This window comes from Camelus ferus, chromosome X (genome assembly GCF_009834535.1).
Source record: "Camelus ferus isolate YT-003-E chromosome X, BCGSAC_Cfer_1.0, whole genome shotgun sequence".
Lineage (NCBI taxonomy): Eukaryota > Metazoa > Chordata > Mammalia > Artiodactyla > Camelidae > Camelus > Camelus ferus.
This window is the reverse complement of record NC_045732.1, coordinates 22,869,754-22,887,539: the sequence shown is the minus strand read 5'-3', so window position 1 is coordinate 22,887,539 and position 17,786 is coordinate 22,869,754. Positions and strand designations below refer to the sequence as shown.

Here is a 17,786-nt window from a genome sequence, read left to right as displayed (position 1 = left end):
TTCTGGGATAAGATTCCTAACCTTTCTGAGCCTGTTTTCTTATCTATAAAATGGAGATAACCCGTAGACTCTGTGTGTAGAGCACCTGGTACATAGCCTTGGACATACGTGTGAAGTGTTCAGATAACCAGAATCACTGCCTGTAAGAACTCGGTGAGGAAATCTGGAAGTCTTGGGTGATGGTCATGTCCCACAGAGCATTCAGTACAAAAGTTAAGACAGTCTGTTTTCAGGTAGGGAGAAAATCCAGTGGAGGACTAGGGTAAAAGATACTGCAGAGGAATAAACCCAAAGATTCTGGCACAGCTAAAGGGCATGATCCAGGTTCCTGGAATCAGTGGGGGCTATTCCTTGGAGAGAAGCAGAATGCCCCCTTACCAAGCCACTGCTCAGATCTGATCATTACTACCAAAGGAGGAATTAAAATCTCCAAAGGTTCCTTCACCAAGCTTTGTTCAATCAGTTTTCATTTTCCTGAGGCCAGGGAAAGGATCTGGACAAAGAGACGCTATACTCAAGTTATCTTCATCAGCTATTCCACAGAAGAGTTAGGTAAATTCATTTAACACTAAAGGCTGGGAATCCAGGAGAGGGGTTAAATATGTGAAAAAGTATGCGTATTTAGAGAGTTGCTAAAGCACAACTTACTCCTTGAACCTCTAGAGCAGCGCTGTGCAACGGAAACACAATCTGAGCCCCAAATGCACACCAAAGATGTCATTTTACACTTTCTAGTAGCCATATTTTAAAAAGTAAAAAGGTGAAATTGATTTTAATGATACAGTTTACTTAACCCAATATATCCAAAATATCATTTCCACACATAATCAATATAAAAATTAGTAATGAGGTAATTTATATCCTTTTTGTCCTCTTAATCTCTGAAATCTCAAATCAGACTTGTCACAGTTCAAGTACTCAAAAGCCACAAGCGGTAACCACAAGTATTGAACAGCGCAGTTCTAGAGTTATATACACTACCTTTTTTTTAGTAAGAAAGAATAATCTTCTTAAACTTTCACACTTCAGCTAGTTTTAATTTCAATAAATTGAATGGAAGGGCTCCAATTTTTTTTAAGGGAGAATTTTTTAATCTAAAAGAAACCTAACAGAATAGTGTGAATAAAATCTTTGATAATTTTAGCCACAGGATTGGGCTACTTAGCCTCCTAATAGAAAAAAAGAATGGCAAATTCGAAGTTTGATTAGAGTTGCTAAGTAGTTTTCGAAGGCCTTCTCTGGCATTACAACAATATTTTCTTGTAATTGTTCCTGAAAATACACGATGCTAAAAGGTAGATGTGCTAACAGGAAATATAAGAGAGGAACTAAGTTCTAAGTTCACATCAACACAAGGAAATACTCTGCTAAATCCAGAATGTGGGAGACACTAAGACGACAATCTGATTTTTCTCAAAAAAAAATAAAAAAGGTAGGAGACTGTTTTAGATTAAGAAAGATTAAATAGACATGGTAACCAAAAGCAATGCATAAACCATGACTAGATTCTAGGGCATTCTGGGTACAACCGGGAAAATTTGAATATGAACTAGCTACTAGATGATATTAGGGTCTTTTATTATTAATCTTCTTGGGTGAAATAGTGTTGAACTTGGGTAGGAAAAAGTCCTTATTCTGAGGAGAGGCATGTTAATATGTATTTAGGGATGAGGTGTCATAATGTGTTCAACTTCTTTTCAAAGGTTTAGCATAGAAAAAATATATGAAGCAAATAGGATAAAACCACAAATCAAAACTGCCTACACCTTTCCCTATGTAGATTCTCATACTAAAAAAGGACCTGTACAGATATAACATGTCTTTATTTCTGTGCCCTTTCTGGTTCTATGCATATATAATGGATATTAAAATGGCCTTGTTTGAGACCTGCAGAGTGCTGGAAAAATAGATGGGCCCTATTTTCAAGGAGTTTAAAATAGGATGGGGTAAAATAGTTCAAATTCTTATTTCCCAACCAAATTTTCCATTTTAATTTTTAGAGATAAGGTCTCAAACATGCCTTAGTGTTTTTGAACATTTAGAAAGCCATACATTCCTTTGATAAACATCTCTCATACACTGCTAAGACAAGAATCACTGACTACCTTCCCATCCATTTATCTTACCAGAATCACTAAAATAAAACAAAGATTTATATTGAAAAATTGAAAAGATTTCTCTGTGGCCGGGGCCTTAAGTTTTCCTAAGAAATTAAGAAGGAAGCCTTAATAACATCTTTATTCTGATGAGATTCCCAATACTTGACCACTAAGTAATAACCACCTCCTATGTTATACATGCAAACAGAATCCATCAGAAGGTACAACTGCTGTTATATATGATTTACAAAATTACCTGATGGTATTAACTTTCAGCCACTGTCACTACTGACCACCTTAAACTGATAGCTGGAAAATAAAAAGGCTCTGCAGCTCAATACTTTAAAATTATTTACTGCTATCAATTATCCATTATATTGTCATGCAAGAGGGAAAATTTTATTTTCTATTTTACAAGTACTTCCATCTAGACTGAAGTTGGAGGGTTTTTGTTTGTTTTAGCAGTGGGAAAGTATTTGCATCTAACACATTAAAGACAAAACAGGATTCCCCCAGGGAAAGAGAACAATAAAAACAATAGTAGGAAGAAAAATCAAAACATCAGAGACAAATGATTTACATAGTTGACGTGGGGCTGATTATCACTAAACAAAAACTAATTAAGAAATGTATTCTTTAGTTTCAATTATTTCTACCCTATCAGTACATTCTTAGAATAAAAATAAAACTCCACAAAATTGAATTATCCATAAAAGTGTAAGTTAATGATATTTCACAGCATTTCAGAGGGGGAAAAAAGACATGCCGGGGCTGCTGAGTGTTATTCAAAGGCGCAAATTTGTTTAGTTTGCGAATGGTGTAAATAACTCTCCTTTGCAAATATATTTTTATCACCAGGTCTGGTAACTAAAGCTGAGGAACTACTTAACATGAAGGGTGTCGACCACAGGTTTAAGTGTGCTTTCTAGAAAGAAGAAAAGATGCAAGAGGTAAACAGAGCCCCAGAGGTAACCATGTGATTAGAAACCAATTAAGTTAAGCAATTACTGAAACTGCTTTCTCTCCTTTGGGCAAGAAAGGATCACAAGCGAGACTCCGATATAAAAATGAAAAATGCTTACATGCAAAAAGGCCAAGGCTGTTTTGGAGAAAGACAATTTTAAGACAGCAGAACTATCACATGGTAAAATGTGCAAAGGGATATTTTATCAATGCAGATAGAGGATTTATAGTCTGTTTGTTTAGAAATGCCAAAACAACGGTTTTCAACAAAAACATATGTTTTCATGGTTAAATTTAGTTAGTATGCACAGTGAAACGGGGAGAGGAGGGAGGGCAGAGCAGAACTAGGTAAGAGTAGAGAAGAAAATCACCACTTGGGCCTATTGGTTTTCAAGAACTATCTTACGTTTCCTTACTACATTTTAGAGGAAAACAGAACTGTGTTAATGTATATCATTCAGAACTACAAAACTCCTCTCAACTCTAATTTCAGCATGTATCACTTAAATTAATTTTTAAAGAGAGCTAGATTGACCCCGTTCAAATTTAATTATTCTATGAAAAGAAAGAAAAGCTAAAGCATACTTGTAATATTTTGGGTTAAATAATTACACTTCAACTTTAAAAGTACTTTTAAAATGAAACTACTCTACCACCTACCTGGTTCATCTTTCACCCACAAAATGTATTTTTAAAAACCTAAATGCACAAGCTACAACAAATTAGACTTCTTACACATAAACTATTCTTAGAAACAATTCATTCTCTTTTTGGCTCCTGACCAAGCCTGGGAATCTTATGTATAAAGAAATATTGCCTTATTAGCTAAATGATAACTCCTATCTATTGCTTTCAAATGCACCAACCTTCTCAAAAACACTGGATGGGGTCATCAAACAAAACCTGATGTTCTGAATGATGGTATCGGTATGTCTCCAGCGTCTTCTATCATGCCGCAGCCAAGACTGCACAGCCTCGTACAGCTCTATCTCTGGGAACCTGCTCAGATGATCATTATCCAAGTAAGACATGAGCTTCTCAAAGCTCAGATAAGACAGGAAGTCAGGCCTGGACATGAGTGGAACAAAGTTCTCTAGCAGAAAGGCGTCCAACTTCTCCCTGACTCCCTCGATGTTAACACCGAAATCATCTAAGAGTCTCATAATTTCTGCACAGTTTTCTAAGCAGATTTTCGCTAATAGAAATGAGCAGCAGAACTTCACCACTTCTATAAGCTGAACATACATGGCAGCCTGAAGAATCTCATGAACAGTACTCATACTCAGCTCTATAGTTCCATAGTACATAAACTGAAGAACGTGGCTGAAACCTGTAGCAGTTAGACCTTTTAAGTGAATTTTGTCCTGATCTCGCTCCCTCATGTCTGCAGTAAACATAATTCTGAAGTAATCACTCTGGGTGGCCAAGAGTGCTTTATGGGCCTGGAACTGATGATCTTCAATAACCAGAGTGACATCAAGAAGCAATCCCTCCTCATACAGTGCTCTGAACCCAGCAGAGACACTGGTGTCATGGATGGAGGAACAGAATCCTTCCACGTCCCCTGCCATGAATCACCTGGAAAAAAAGTAATCAAAGAAAACTGTGTTAATCATTTCCATGCATTCTGAAGACATTATTAACTCAGAGCTTAAACAATTTTTATAATTATCTCAATTCCACTGTCTAAGTCCTACATGTACAAACCCTTTGGGAGAAGACAACTTAAAGGTTTGCAGGGTAATACTTTTGGCTCCCAAACCCAGGGGGAAAAAATCTCTTAAATACCTATAGAACAATGGTAAATTGTTAACTTACAAACAATATATGCCTATCCTAGTGATTTTACACTGTTCACCAAATATATTTAAACATGTCCCCAAATTATCAACCAAAAAGGATTTCTCAACCAAATACTGTCATGAGAAAAAGAGACAAAGTGAAATTAAACCAAAAAGTACACTGTTGACCTTGAAAACTCCTAGAAATTTATCCAAAGGAAATAAGCAGATAAATATGCCAACTTGTACACACAAGGTTTTTCTTTCTAGCCTTATTTATGGTAAAAAAAATTGGAAGGATTCAAAAGCCCAACAATAGAAATAAATATGGTACGGTATAATAGATTACTCTAACAACTAAAAATGATGGCAGCCACCTACCTATTCTGACAAAGGATCTTTATTAGGTATTATTTTATGAAAAAAAAAGCAGGCAATTGTAGTATACTCAGTATATTTTCAAAAATTAAATACACATATACGTTTAGATGAGGAAAAGTCTAGAGGAATATGTACCAAAATGATGTCCCTAGGTAGTGGGATTTCAGGAAATTTTGAGGTTTATCTTTTCCTTTTTACTTACCTCATTAACCTTACTCTAAAAACAGTGACCATGTATTGCTTAAATATTTAAAATATGTAACTTTAAAAGGATATCAAACTGCATTTTTGCATTATTAGAGAAATGAAGCCAAAATAGTGGAATTATAATTAGATCTCTTAAGTAAAGCAGCATAAACTAATTCAGTCTGTTAGACTGTTTATGAAGCAAAGTAATTTTCCACTTTTCACACAACCCCCCAGGCCAACTATCTATCCTCTTCTCAACTCTCATTCTCACACAGCTCCAAGCTTCCTCCCCAATGACCCCTCCTCCCATCCACGAATTACCTCCCAACTCTTTCCACTGTGCCCTGTGGAACCTTGCTTCAGTGTAAACAAATTCCCCTACAGGCTCATGCTGCTGGTCACAGAAAGTTTTCTCCACAGTCTGATTAAAAAAAAACAAAAAAACCCTCTTCCATATTCTTCTTAAAACAAAATACTCTTCTATAGCTTACAACCTACCTTCCAAGCCTTCTCTTAGCTTTCTACTATTCTTTTTCTAAAATATTGCCTTTCTCTCAGATAAAAATCCGTCTTCTACTGTTCCTTGTTAAGTATCATATACACATATCCTGATATCTCTCACATTTGCTGCTGACTTTGGTACCTGGTGAAGAGTCATTTCCCCCATCTCTTCAATGTTCACATAAAATCACTCATCCAAAAACTGAGTCAAAATTCCCTGACCACTCAACTCCTACAACCTACCCCCTTACTCCATTTTAAACCCTTATTTCCAAACCTTCTGGGCCTCGTCACCATCCAGAAATGGTCCACATCTGAAATCTTAACCATCAACTTCCCAGTCTCTGGTTTAACCTTCACTCTTTTCATTTGGTCTATCATCTTCAAATTTTACCTCTGTTCTCCTCCAGCCTAGACCTTCTGGTATCAGACCCCAACTCCCAAGCTCTTTCCTTACCCTGCTTGAGTGTTTGGATGGACGAGCCCTCCAGCAAATCAACTGGCACCACAGTCACTACTGGCACCTTCCCTACCTCCTTCTTCAGGCAGGCCACTGCCAGCCTCACCACTCTATTACCGATGCCTTTCTCTTTCCTTACTAGAGAAGAGCACCTCTGTGCGCCAGGCATTATGTTAGATATCAACAGAGGTGTGTGTCTTTCAGGAATCCCTTCTGCACCCTGGATTTGGCAGAGCCCTCAGCTGCTGAGTGTGAAAAGGCAGCTTCCATGGACATGCTAAAAGGCACTACTTTTCCACTCCTGTGAATAGGCTATTACTAGATTTTGTTGCTTTGTTTGACATCTTGACATAAAAGCCATTTATTTAGTAGTTATCACAATCTGAGGTTATCTCAAAAAAAAACTTTGTTAATAAATAAGAAAAAAGTCTGAAAGGGTAATATATCAAAATGCTTAAAAAAATGGTTATCTTGGGATGGTAGAGTATCAGGCGTTGTTTTCCCCCCTTTTTGCTAATCTGTGTTTTTTTAATCCATCTTCAAAAAAAGCATATGACCTTGTGCATGTTAGGCATGCACTCTACCACTGAGCTATACCCTACCCCCCTATTATTGCTTTTAAAAAGCTCTTTTTAAAAAAATCTAAAAACCTCCCTGTCAAATCCAGTAGTTACATCCTAGTCCCTATTTCTCAGGAGCCTTCTGCAGTATGACTTACCCCCTTGGTTCATCACTCTCTCAGTTTCATGACACTATCTTCCTAATTCTCCTCCTATTCTTGGGCTGCTAATTTCTCAGTCTCCTTCCTGGGCTTTTATTCCTTGAACTAGCCCTTAAACATTGGTATTCCCCAGGATCCTATTAATGCACCTTTTCTCTTCTCATCTAAACCTATGGTTTCTACTAATACCTACCTTTTCTAATTACCTTGGCCATCTCTGTCCCAATCTCTACCCTTACACTAGTACCGTACAGAGCAAATCTCTTGGTTAGATACCTCTGGGTGCCCCACAGAGATCTAAAAATCGGCATGACTAAACAGAATCGTAATTCTACCCTCGGAGCTCACACAGGCACCTCTCGTCTGTGTGGCCTGCTGGTGTCTCTGGCAGCCTAACAAACTTTTCCTTGTTCTTAAACTTTAAAAAATAATAACAATTCTACTCTCTCCCCAATCAGTTCTTTCTTTTGTATTCCCCACCTTATCAAGAGGCATTCTAGGTACCTCTTTCTCCACATTTGTCCCTAACTTACCTGTTAAGTCTGATTATACCACATTACACCTAAGACAGCAAAGTATAAACAAAATGAAATTACTATCAAATTTTTATTACCGCTCCATTAATCCAAAAGCTATATACTGTCATTTTGGAAAGGTAAAACACAAGAGGGCTGTCTATAATTTGGAAAATAGATATAAAATATTTTAGACACTGCAATCAACGCCTGGCAAAAGTACTTTACTAACACATTCAAGATTAAAGCAAACTATCAGATTTTACTTACTGAATTATTTTCAAAAGTAACATTAATGAGCTTAGAATTTTCTAAGTGATATAACGCATATGTACACAAATGCATACAGAGAACAAAAGGAACATCACACAGTGTGATATCTGAATAATCAAACATTTTGGTCAGTAGAGGGCTATCAACATCACACCAATTATCAATTTTCACAATAATTAGAATAAAAAACAACAAATTAAACTGGATAAAAATTTGATATTTCATTATCATTCTCAGGATCATTATGGATACCAACTATCCTTCTGACTCACCAAAATTTACTGGTCACATTTAATGGAGATTTAATAATAGAATGTTGGACAACAGTATTCATATACTTGAGAGGAGATTGTGTTTCATTAATCTGTTATTTTGACAGTGCCTAGAATACCACATATTTCACTTCTTGGCAAAGTAACCCTCCCTATTCAATAGTTATCACTATTGATAAGGTCTCAAACAGCTAATACTCATTTTTCTGAGAAAGGTTGCATCTAAAGGAAATTTTTTAAAGGAGATACTATGCTTTCTCAAAAAAAGCAATCTAGGTTCCAGACACTTAATATGGTAGAAACATTATAAGGCAAAGAAGCCAGAAAAAGAAAAAAAGAGGATTGGTAAGCTGTGAGGCAAAAGACCCTGAAGATGTAAGGACAGCACCCACTCTCCTCTGGGCACGCAGCCCACCAAGAGGGATTCCTAGCAGACAGGCTTCCACTCTGTGAACCTGTCCCCATTCACATATGGTCAGATCGGGGTGGGAAATATGAATCAAGATGACAATCTTGTGTCAAGAATAGAAAGAACTGGAGAGAAAGAGAAAAAGACAGATGTGCACTAACTGTGTATAACTGGAACTAGAACATGTCAAAGAGCAGCTGTGGGTACCAACCTCTGCCTGCCATGGGAGCTGAGTATCAAAGAAAGCCAGTCAACTGAGAAAGAAGAATAAAGCCAAGAGGACAAGGAGTGCTCCCTAATGCCTTCATTTTTCCAGTTCCAAGGCCCAGCTCTATTCCTGCTCATGGGTTCTGAGAGAAATCCTTACAAGCTCAGAATAAATTTGCCCCATTTCACTACCTTAAGTGGATTTTTCCTATGTATAACCAAGGCTCCTAACGAATACAGTTTTAGAACAGAAATAGCTATACTTTGTGTAAGCTACTCAAACTTTCTTGGTCTTATCCCTGCATATATAAAATAAAAGCATTCAACATGATGATCTTTGAAAATCTATAGTCATAAACCTCTCATCTATTCTTTTTATATGATTTTATGCATGTGTAAAGCACTTATATAGATATGCGAAGTAAATAAACTACAGCTATTTTTAAAGTGTTAGCAATGCATTTGTGAAGTGTATCTGATCTAAAGTACTTTCTAAAACTAATTTGTGATAGCTGGGAAATATGCAGGTTTTTTCCTTTCCAAAAAAGCTTGGTGCATCACTCACTAAGACTAACAGCTTTAGAGCAGCAGCAGTATTTTACACTTTTATGGGAAGCATTATGTAAGTAGAAAACAATACTCAGTGATTAACTGACCAACATGATACAGTCTCTAAACGGAAGTACTGAGTTTAGAGTATAGGTCTGGAGTTAGATATCTACATTTGAATTCTGGTTCTAACTCTTATTAGCTCTGTGACCTTGGGGCAAGCTACTTACCCTCTTTGTGTTCTAAAGTCCTATCTGTAAAAGGGAGATACTAATATTAATAGAACCTACCTCATGGGCTGCTGTGAGTTAACACTTAAAGACTTAGAAAAGTATATGGCCCTTAAGTACACCGTAACATTGGGGCTTATTATTATGCTCCCCTTCACTTAGTGGTGCTGGGACCAATAAAATACATCTGACCCTTTAACAGTCCAGTTAATTCTGGAGAAACCCTGCTCCTTAGCAACAGCACTTCGACCACCAACCCATCTTCTCAGTAAAGTCTCTCAGGACCCAGGCCAATTCTAACTTGATAGATGAAGACACTAACGTCCCCAAGTGAATTTTTTCTTCAAGGTCATACAACTAGTTAGAAATAGAGTTAACACTAGAATGTGATTTGCAAAAAATACAAAATAGTGTGGTTAGAAATCACAAGTGCTTTGAAATCAGAGCACTTATTAGTACTTACCATCTGGGTCACTGGAAGAAATTTAGTTAACTTCCTGACCTCAGTTTCCATCCACATATTAGGATTAATCATCATCTATTATTACTGAGTTGGGGTGATGATTAAATAAATTAACATAAGTTAAATGTCTAGTTTGGAACAAGACACCCCACCAAAGGTCAATCAATGTTGTTTTCCCTGTCCAATTCTTACCTAATGCTTCTTTATCACCCAAAACCATGGGAACTTAACATCCTTCAAACTTTCCTCTAGAAACCCCATACCTCCCTGAGATTTACCACAATGCAAGTTTGTAAGAGATCAGGAGATGTACTGGTAGTCAAAACACTGGACCTCATTTGTAATGGCATTGTTTTCCTTTTTTTTTTTTTTTGGTCACACAAGTATAACCTAGCTTTTCTGGGCTCCTTAGGCTTTTCTGCCCTAAAAGAGTAGCTACTTTTTGTGTCTGTGCTGTTCAATATGGAAGCCACCATCCACGGGGCTTTTGAACACTTGAAATGTGGCTAGACCAAGTTGAGATGTGCTCTACATGTAAGATAAACACCAAATTTTGAAAATTTAGTACAAAAAAAAGTTAAAGTATCTCATTATACCAATTTGTTATTGCTGCTGTTGCTTCCAAGGTTTTTTTTTTATTGAAGTATAGTTGATTTACAATGTGTTAGTTTCTGCTATATAGCACAGTGATTCAGTTTATACATATTCTTTTTTATTCTTTCTAATTGTAGGTTATTACAAGATATTGAATATAGTTCCTTGTGTTATATAGTAGGACCTGACTGTTTATCTATTTTATATATAGAAGTTTATATCTGCTAATCCCAAACTCCTAATTTATTCCTCCCTCCCTTCCCCCTTTAGTAACCATAGATTTGTTTTCTATGTCTATGAGTCTACTTCTGTTTTGTAAATAAGTTAATCTGCATCATTTTTTAGATTCCACACGTAAGTGATATCATATGATATTTATCTTTGTCTGACTTACTTCACTTAGTATGATAATCTCTAGGTCCATCTATGTTGCTGCAAATGGCATTATTTCATTATTTTTTATGGCTGAGCAATATTCCATTGCATATGTATGTGTATGTATGTACACACACACACACACATATACACACACACTTTTTTATCCAGTCATCTGTCAATGGACATTTAGGTTGCTTCCATGTCTTGGCGATTGTAAATAGTGCCGCTATGAACACGGGTGCATGTATCTTTTCGAATTGTAGTTTTCTCTGGATATATGCTGAGGAATGGGATTGCTGTATCATATGGTAACTCTATTTTTAGTTTTTTAAGGAATGTCCATACTGTTTCCATACGGGCTGCACCAAATTACATTCCCACCAACAGTGTGTGGGAGGGTTCCCTTTTCTCCACACCCTCTCCAGCAATTTATCATTTGTGGACTTTTTAATGATGGCCATTATGACTGGTGTAAGGTGATACTTCACTGCAGTTTTGATTTGCATTGCTCTGATAATTAGAGATACTGAGCATCTTCTCTTGTGCCTGTTGGTCATCTGTATGTCTTCTTTGGAGAAATGCCTATTTAGGTCTTCTGCTCATTTTTTGACTGGGTTGTTTTTTTTTTTTTTGTTATTGAGTTGTATGAGCTGTTTGTCATTATACTAACTTTAATACTGACTACATGTTGAAATAATATTTTGGATACAGTGACTTAAATAAAACATTAAAACTAATCTCACCTGTTTTTTACTTTTTAAACTGTGGCTATGAGAAAATTTTAAATTACATAGGTGGCTTGCATTATATTCTATTGGACAGCACGGATCTATAACATCAATGTTCGAGGCATCAAACAAGCAAACTTACAAATGAACATGTGAAACAAAACCAACTTGTTCACAATCAATACCCTGGAAGCTATAAAGAAAAGAAAAAAAAAGTGAGGCTTAGATTAAAATAAAACAAAAACAGCACAAAAGCACACATATAAGCAAATAAAATAACTAGAAAAGGGTAAGTATATGAAGAATACAAAAAGAAAAATAAAATCTTATGCCTAAGATAAAGAATTGTAACAATTTAAGGGACAAATAATTATAAGAACTAATCACTGTAAAAGTAAGCAAAATTAAATAAGAATTCTATAAATCAATGACAGCTGGGGGAAAAAAATCCCTTAAGGGACTTTGAGAAAAGATATTTACTGATAGACAAAATGCTCAATGTAAAAAATTTTGTCTCCTCACTTTTCAAAACAGATCATCAGATTAAGAGAAATCATGGTTTATAAACCATTATACCCTTGGCTTCTACACTTCTGCATTCTATACTTAGCCTTCAGAATTTCAAATGGTAGGTTTTTTCAAAAGGGGAACCAACTTAAATTAAACTAAATGACAAGGCATACTTATACTAGTAGGAAAGAAATACTGGAGTTTGTTCTGTTCCATAAACTTGGCACTGACTAATGAAAAAAAGAAAGCCTCACATTTTCTCTGCATAAGAAATGACTGGTAGAGCGACTCTCAAAGTATGGTCCAGGGACAACTGGGGCCCTGATCCCCTAAGAGGACTTCGTGAGGTCAAAACAATTTTCATAATAATAATTTTAAAAATGATTTTTGTCTTTTTTACTTTCATTCTCTCAGTGTTTTCCAGAGACTACATGTGATATTGTAACAGACTGAATGCAGAAGCCGATAAAAAGCCCATTGTCTTTTATTAAGCCAGACATTAAAGAGATTTGCAAGAAATGTAAAACGATGCCACTCATCTCACCAAGTTTTGTTTTGGAAAATAGTTATTTTTTCATTAAAAAATGCTATTAGTTAGATTAACATGTAATGGCTTTTTAGAATGAATTGCAAGTATTTTCTAAACTTCCCAGTTTTGAATTCTAATATGGTCAATATAAATAGGTACAACCCACATAAACAAACGCTCTTTGAGAGCCCAATTTTTAAGAGTATAATGAGGTTCTGAGACCAAAAGGTTTGAGTATCACTGATGGTACAAGAGATAAATGACAACACATACATACACAATCTCTTCCTACCTCTCCCTTGGAAGACTATTATTGCTATTTATATCACAGAAATTTCTAACAGTTCAAACTCTCTAGTGACCAGTAAAGAAAGAAGTCTGGTGGGGGTAAAATTGGTCAGGAAATTAGAGAGAAAGAAATTAAATGCTTCCTTTTCAGTTAGAAGGCTGTCATTCTGATTGGAAGGCAAAATTCTAGGCAATTAAGTAGAAGATGTTTCAAAATTAACCAACCTCCATGTTTATGCCATAAGCAATAATTTAATGTTTTTACATTCCTCCCATAGCTGCTTGAAAATTCATTCAGAACTCTATTCAGTACAAAAGCTAGATTCTCAGAGGTTGATATCCTTATTTCCAATGAAAAATTTAAATTATTTCATACTACCAGTATCCTCAAACTGTTAGCCTACCAATGTTGGTGCCTATGCAGAAAATGCCATACTTGCATACTAAAAAGAAACTGCAAGGTGTACTGTCGATAAAAATAGAATTAATTTCTGAGTCATAAAATTTCTCACAATTTCTGTAACCTATAAAATTTTTTATTCAACAACCTCAAAGTGTCCAACTTCTCAATCTAAAAGGAAAGAAAAATTCAAAAACAGACTAACTTTATTAGCTCTATTAGCAGTCATTTTACCCTCAGACACACTACTCAAATGAGAAACAACTCCGTCTAATATGGGAGGAAAGGCTGCATAAGTTTAATCTGTTTATTACTGGAAATTCTTTCTTATCCATCAAAATGTTTTTATAACTCAGTACCAAATTGCAAATGACCATGTAACTAAGCTTTTAGGAAGGATCTGGATCCTTACTTCACTTTTCAGGTATGTTTAGCATTTAGTCATCCTACAATACAAGAAACCTTTTAAGAAAAAACGAAAAACTCCTGTTTCAACGCTATTTTTTCATCAGAAGACTTTAATTTAATGCTTATTCCTCACTACAAGTAAAGTAGTCCAAGAGTGATGTCATGGAAAACAGCTTCCCTAGTCTTTAGAGATTGGATCCAGTGAGAATTCTAGGAAAAGCCTCTATTGGGGAATAAAACCCCAAATATTCTAAGTTACATCCTATCATGAAATCATCAATACTATAATGTTAACATTTTAGTTCTACACAAGAAATATACAACTAAACTAAACCTTTTGGAAGGTCATGATGTTACGATGCAGATTTCCTGCAAATCTTAAAATGATGCAGAATTGTTAACTAAATCCAATGATCTTATTAGAGACAAAGAATAAATCTTCTGTTTTTATTTGCTTCCATGATTCAGCCAGATGAGTTTTAAAGGTTTTACATTAAAAACAGAAAAACTGGGAAAAAAATATCTTGCCTTTTCTAGTTTCTTTATTCCAAAGTTAAAATTTCTAATTCTGAAAAGGCCTTCCACTTTTGGACCAGCAGCAGTATAACATATACCCATGGCAAAGATGAACTATGAGAGTCCCTCCAACGATTCCTAAAACAGCAGTAATTATCTCCTAATTCCTCCCCTTTATTCACCCTGTCCCAGATACACTGGCCTCTTTGCCCTTTCTTGAAAAGCAGCCTCCCACCCACCTTAAGGTCTCTGCAGTTGCCATTCCCTCAGCTTGCATCACTAATCCCGATATACATGGCTCTATTCGGGTCTTTACTCCTGGGTCATATCTCTGTGAGGCCTTCCCCAAACCCCCTTTTTAAAATCAAAAACCCCCAACCTACTCCATCAAACAGAATATTCTCCCCTTTCCTGTTTCCTAACAGGAGATATAGGCTGTTTTCCTTAGTTTGTTTGTTGTTCTGTTTCTTTTCTTTCTTTTTGTTTTGTTTCATTGACTCTTGTACCTGGAAATTTTCTAGGAACGGTGCTTGGCACATAATAAGTGCTTAGTAAGTATTTGTGGGATGAATAGGTAAATTTAACCCTCAAGCGCTCCATGTTCTGTAATCATACCTGATTTAGAGATGAGAAAAATCAAAGCTCACAGAGGTTAAGTAACTTGCCCAAGGCTATGATTCTCAAGAAGTGGTGGAGATGGGTCAGCCTGAGTTCAGAGTTTAACCAGTATCCTACAATGCTTCAGCAATAACTGCCTTTCCTTCCTCTTCAGGAAAAAAACCCTGTACCAGCTATAGCATTCCAATTCAGAGAAAATATATATTCTAATAAATTAATCCAACCTCTCATAAGCTACAGATTCATTCCCCTCACAGTTAATGTTATTCACTCTCAAAACATTTACGATGAATGGGAAAGGGCAAGTTTGACGACAGGTGAGCTACATAGTTTTCGAGACCCAGGGCAAAACGAAAATGTGGAGTCCCTTGTTCAAAAGCAGGAAAAAAGTGACATTAAAGGTACTAAAATATAAAGCTTGCTCCTTTCTTCTGAGGTCTCTCTCTCGACTTGTCGTGATGTTTTTTATTTGCTGTTTAATGCATTCTAAGAAAAATTAAAAATTTAAATTATTAGCATGAATTTTACCATTTATCTTCATATTGTACAATGCCACTATTAAGCGCAGATTATTAAACCAAGTTTGAGGCCCTTCTGAACACCCATGAAGCCATGCCAGCCCTGGTTCCAAGATTTTAGCCCCAGATAACCCAAATCAAGGCAGAGAGATCAAACCTTGAAATTCCCAATAAAGCACTGATCTGCTAAAATTTTATCTTCAGGACAAGTGATAAGTCCAATGTATAAAAGCTAGCACATTAAAGTCAGCTCTTCCTTTTGCTAATTTAATCACTCTCGCCTTATATTACTCTGCCTTTTGACAAAACACAAAGGCATATTCTGAGAGACAACCGGTATTGGATGATAAATTTTAAAAAGCATCTGAAAAAAACCTCAGAAAACCATTTGTTAGGTATAAATAACAATATACTAAAGAAAAGCTTCTCTTTCACTTTTTGTGGGCTATTTTTAAAAGCCAAACCATACGGCATTTTTGTGTGCTGAATTAGAACGATTCCATACTGATCTGTTACACATACATATTATAAATTCTGACAAATAAGCCCAATTTTCAAACCACAAATACTTATGGTTTATATATCGTATTATTCCCCCCAAGTTAATCATCAATTAAAAAGTGCAAATGAACATCCTTTACCACTTAAAAACTGGTCCTAAGCACCTACTAAGTGTTGTGATGATTAAAAAAGAATTAAATTACATAAATACTACTTTAAGTGTCAAAAAGTTGAAATTTTCTTTACATTTCCAGATCTATTAAGAATTACAGCAATCTAAATGCATTTATAAGCTTTCAAAAACAATTTTCCAATTAGTAGAGATATTCAGGCATCTTGTTCCCTAGATATGAAAAACAGGCATTCAAATGAGGATATGAATCTTAAAAGCATTTTCAAAATTACAATTTAATCATATCAACAAAAGAAAATGTAAATTCGAAAAATATTAAAAGACTTAACATAAGGTGTTTAATATTCCGAGTAAGAAAAGAGTATAAGCGGCCTAGAAAATTGAAAAGCAAAGCACTACAGTAACGTTAAATTTGAATTAAAAAATACCGTTATTTAAATAAGCAGTTAGCATTTCGTAGGAAGAAGGCCAAGCAACGTGACGATTATATATCTAGTCGATTCACAGCACTGCTTGGCTATTCCACACTTACTGGTTATACTTATAATATAGAAATAAAGAGGCAGCAACAGTTAGCCACTACAACATTAACCACTCTGGCAAAGGTTACTTCAAAAATCGCCTTTCATTTTTACAACACTTTACAGCTATAGATTATTTTCACATATATGACCTCATATAGTCCTCACTATGCTGTGATGTGGCTATTACTGACTCGATTTCATAGATAAGAAACCGAGGTTCGGTAAGCGATTTTCTCACAGTCACCCAGTCGAACCCAGACCTTCTGATTCCGCGTTTTATCCTTCGCATTTCGCATAGTTCTATTTCAGGCATAAATGGAATTTTTAAAGGCAAGGGACGGGTTAGGGAGAAAATAATCATAGTACCTGCAGCTGTGTGCTGCAAAAAATGGCTGAATTATGCTTCTTCCTTTTTTTTTTTTCTCTCCTTAAAAAAATTAAATTTCGAACAATTTAAGTAAACTCAAAGACAAATTAGATCCCGGCGTCTACCCAATGTGTGACTCGGGTCGGTGCAGAAGGGGCTACCGAATCCGTGCCTAGCGCGGGGCCGCGCACGAAGCCCGGGCTCCCGCAGGCCTGAGGGCCAGGGGCGGCTACGCACCTCGGGGGTCTGTCCAGCCTCTAGTGGACGGCAGTCTGCATCAGGAAGAAGCGGGCCGGCGGGCCGGGCGGTGGGCGGTCGGGCGCCGGGACGGCACTCGGCAGGCTCCTCGAACGTCTACAAGGGGCCGCTCCCGGGCCGGGCCGGGGCGCTCCGGCGGGGGGCGAGTCTGCGCGCCTGCGGCCCCCTCGAAACCACTCCTGGGAAAGAAGACAGCGCTGAGTCGCGAGTCGAGACAGTCGGGCTCGGCGCGAGGCGGCGCGGCGTCGGGGTCGGGCCCGGCCTTGCCAACGCCAGGGGCTTCGCAGCGCCCGGCGGGGCTCGGCGAGTGGGCCGACTCCGGGCCTCGGGCGGAGAGAGGGACTGGGGGGCCGCGGGCAGCGGCAGAAGCGCCGGCGGTGGCGGCGTCGACGACGGCGTCTCCGGGCTTCTGCCCCGAAGCGCGCGGAGCCTCAGGATCACCCACGCCGGGGGTGGAGGAAGGCGGGAAAGGGGCGGGCAAGGGGCGGAGCGTGCGGGGCCAC

General features: G+C 37.2%; 1 protein-coding gene across 1 annotated transcript in view; it reads right to left on the bottom strand.

Annotated features, from left to right (window-relative positions):
• The window catches only part of KLHL15 (kelch like family member 15), a 35,511-nt gene extending 18,113 nt beyond the window's left edge, over positions 1-17,398 (bottom strand). The window contains exons 1-2 of the mRNA XM_032475467.1: positions 17,263-17,398; positions 3,929-4,640 (exon numbers count right to left, since the gene is read on the bottom strand). Of these exons, the coding sequence (XP_032331358.1) occupies positions 3,929-4,633 (705 nt within the window). The 5' untranslated portion in view covers positions 4,634-4,640; positions 17,263-17,398. The remainder of the gene's footprint in view (positions 1-3,928; positions 4,641-17,262) is intronic.
• Positions 17,399-17,786: the final 388 nt, after the last annotated feature.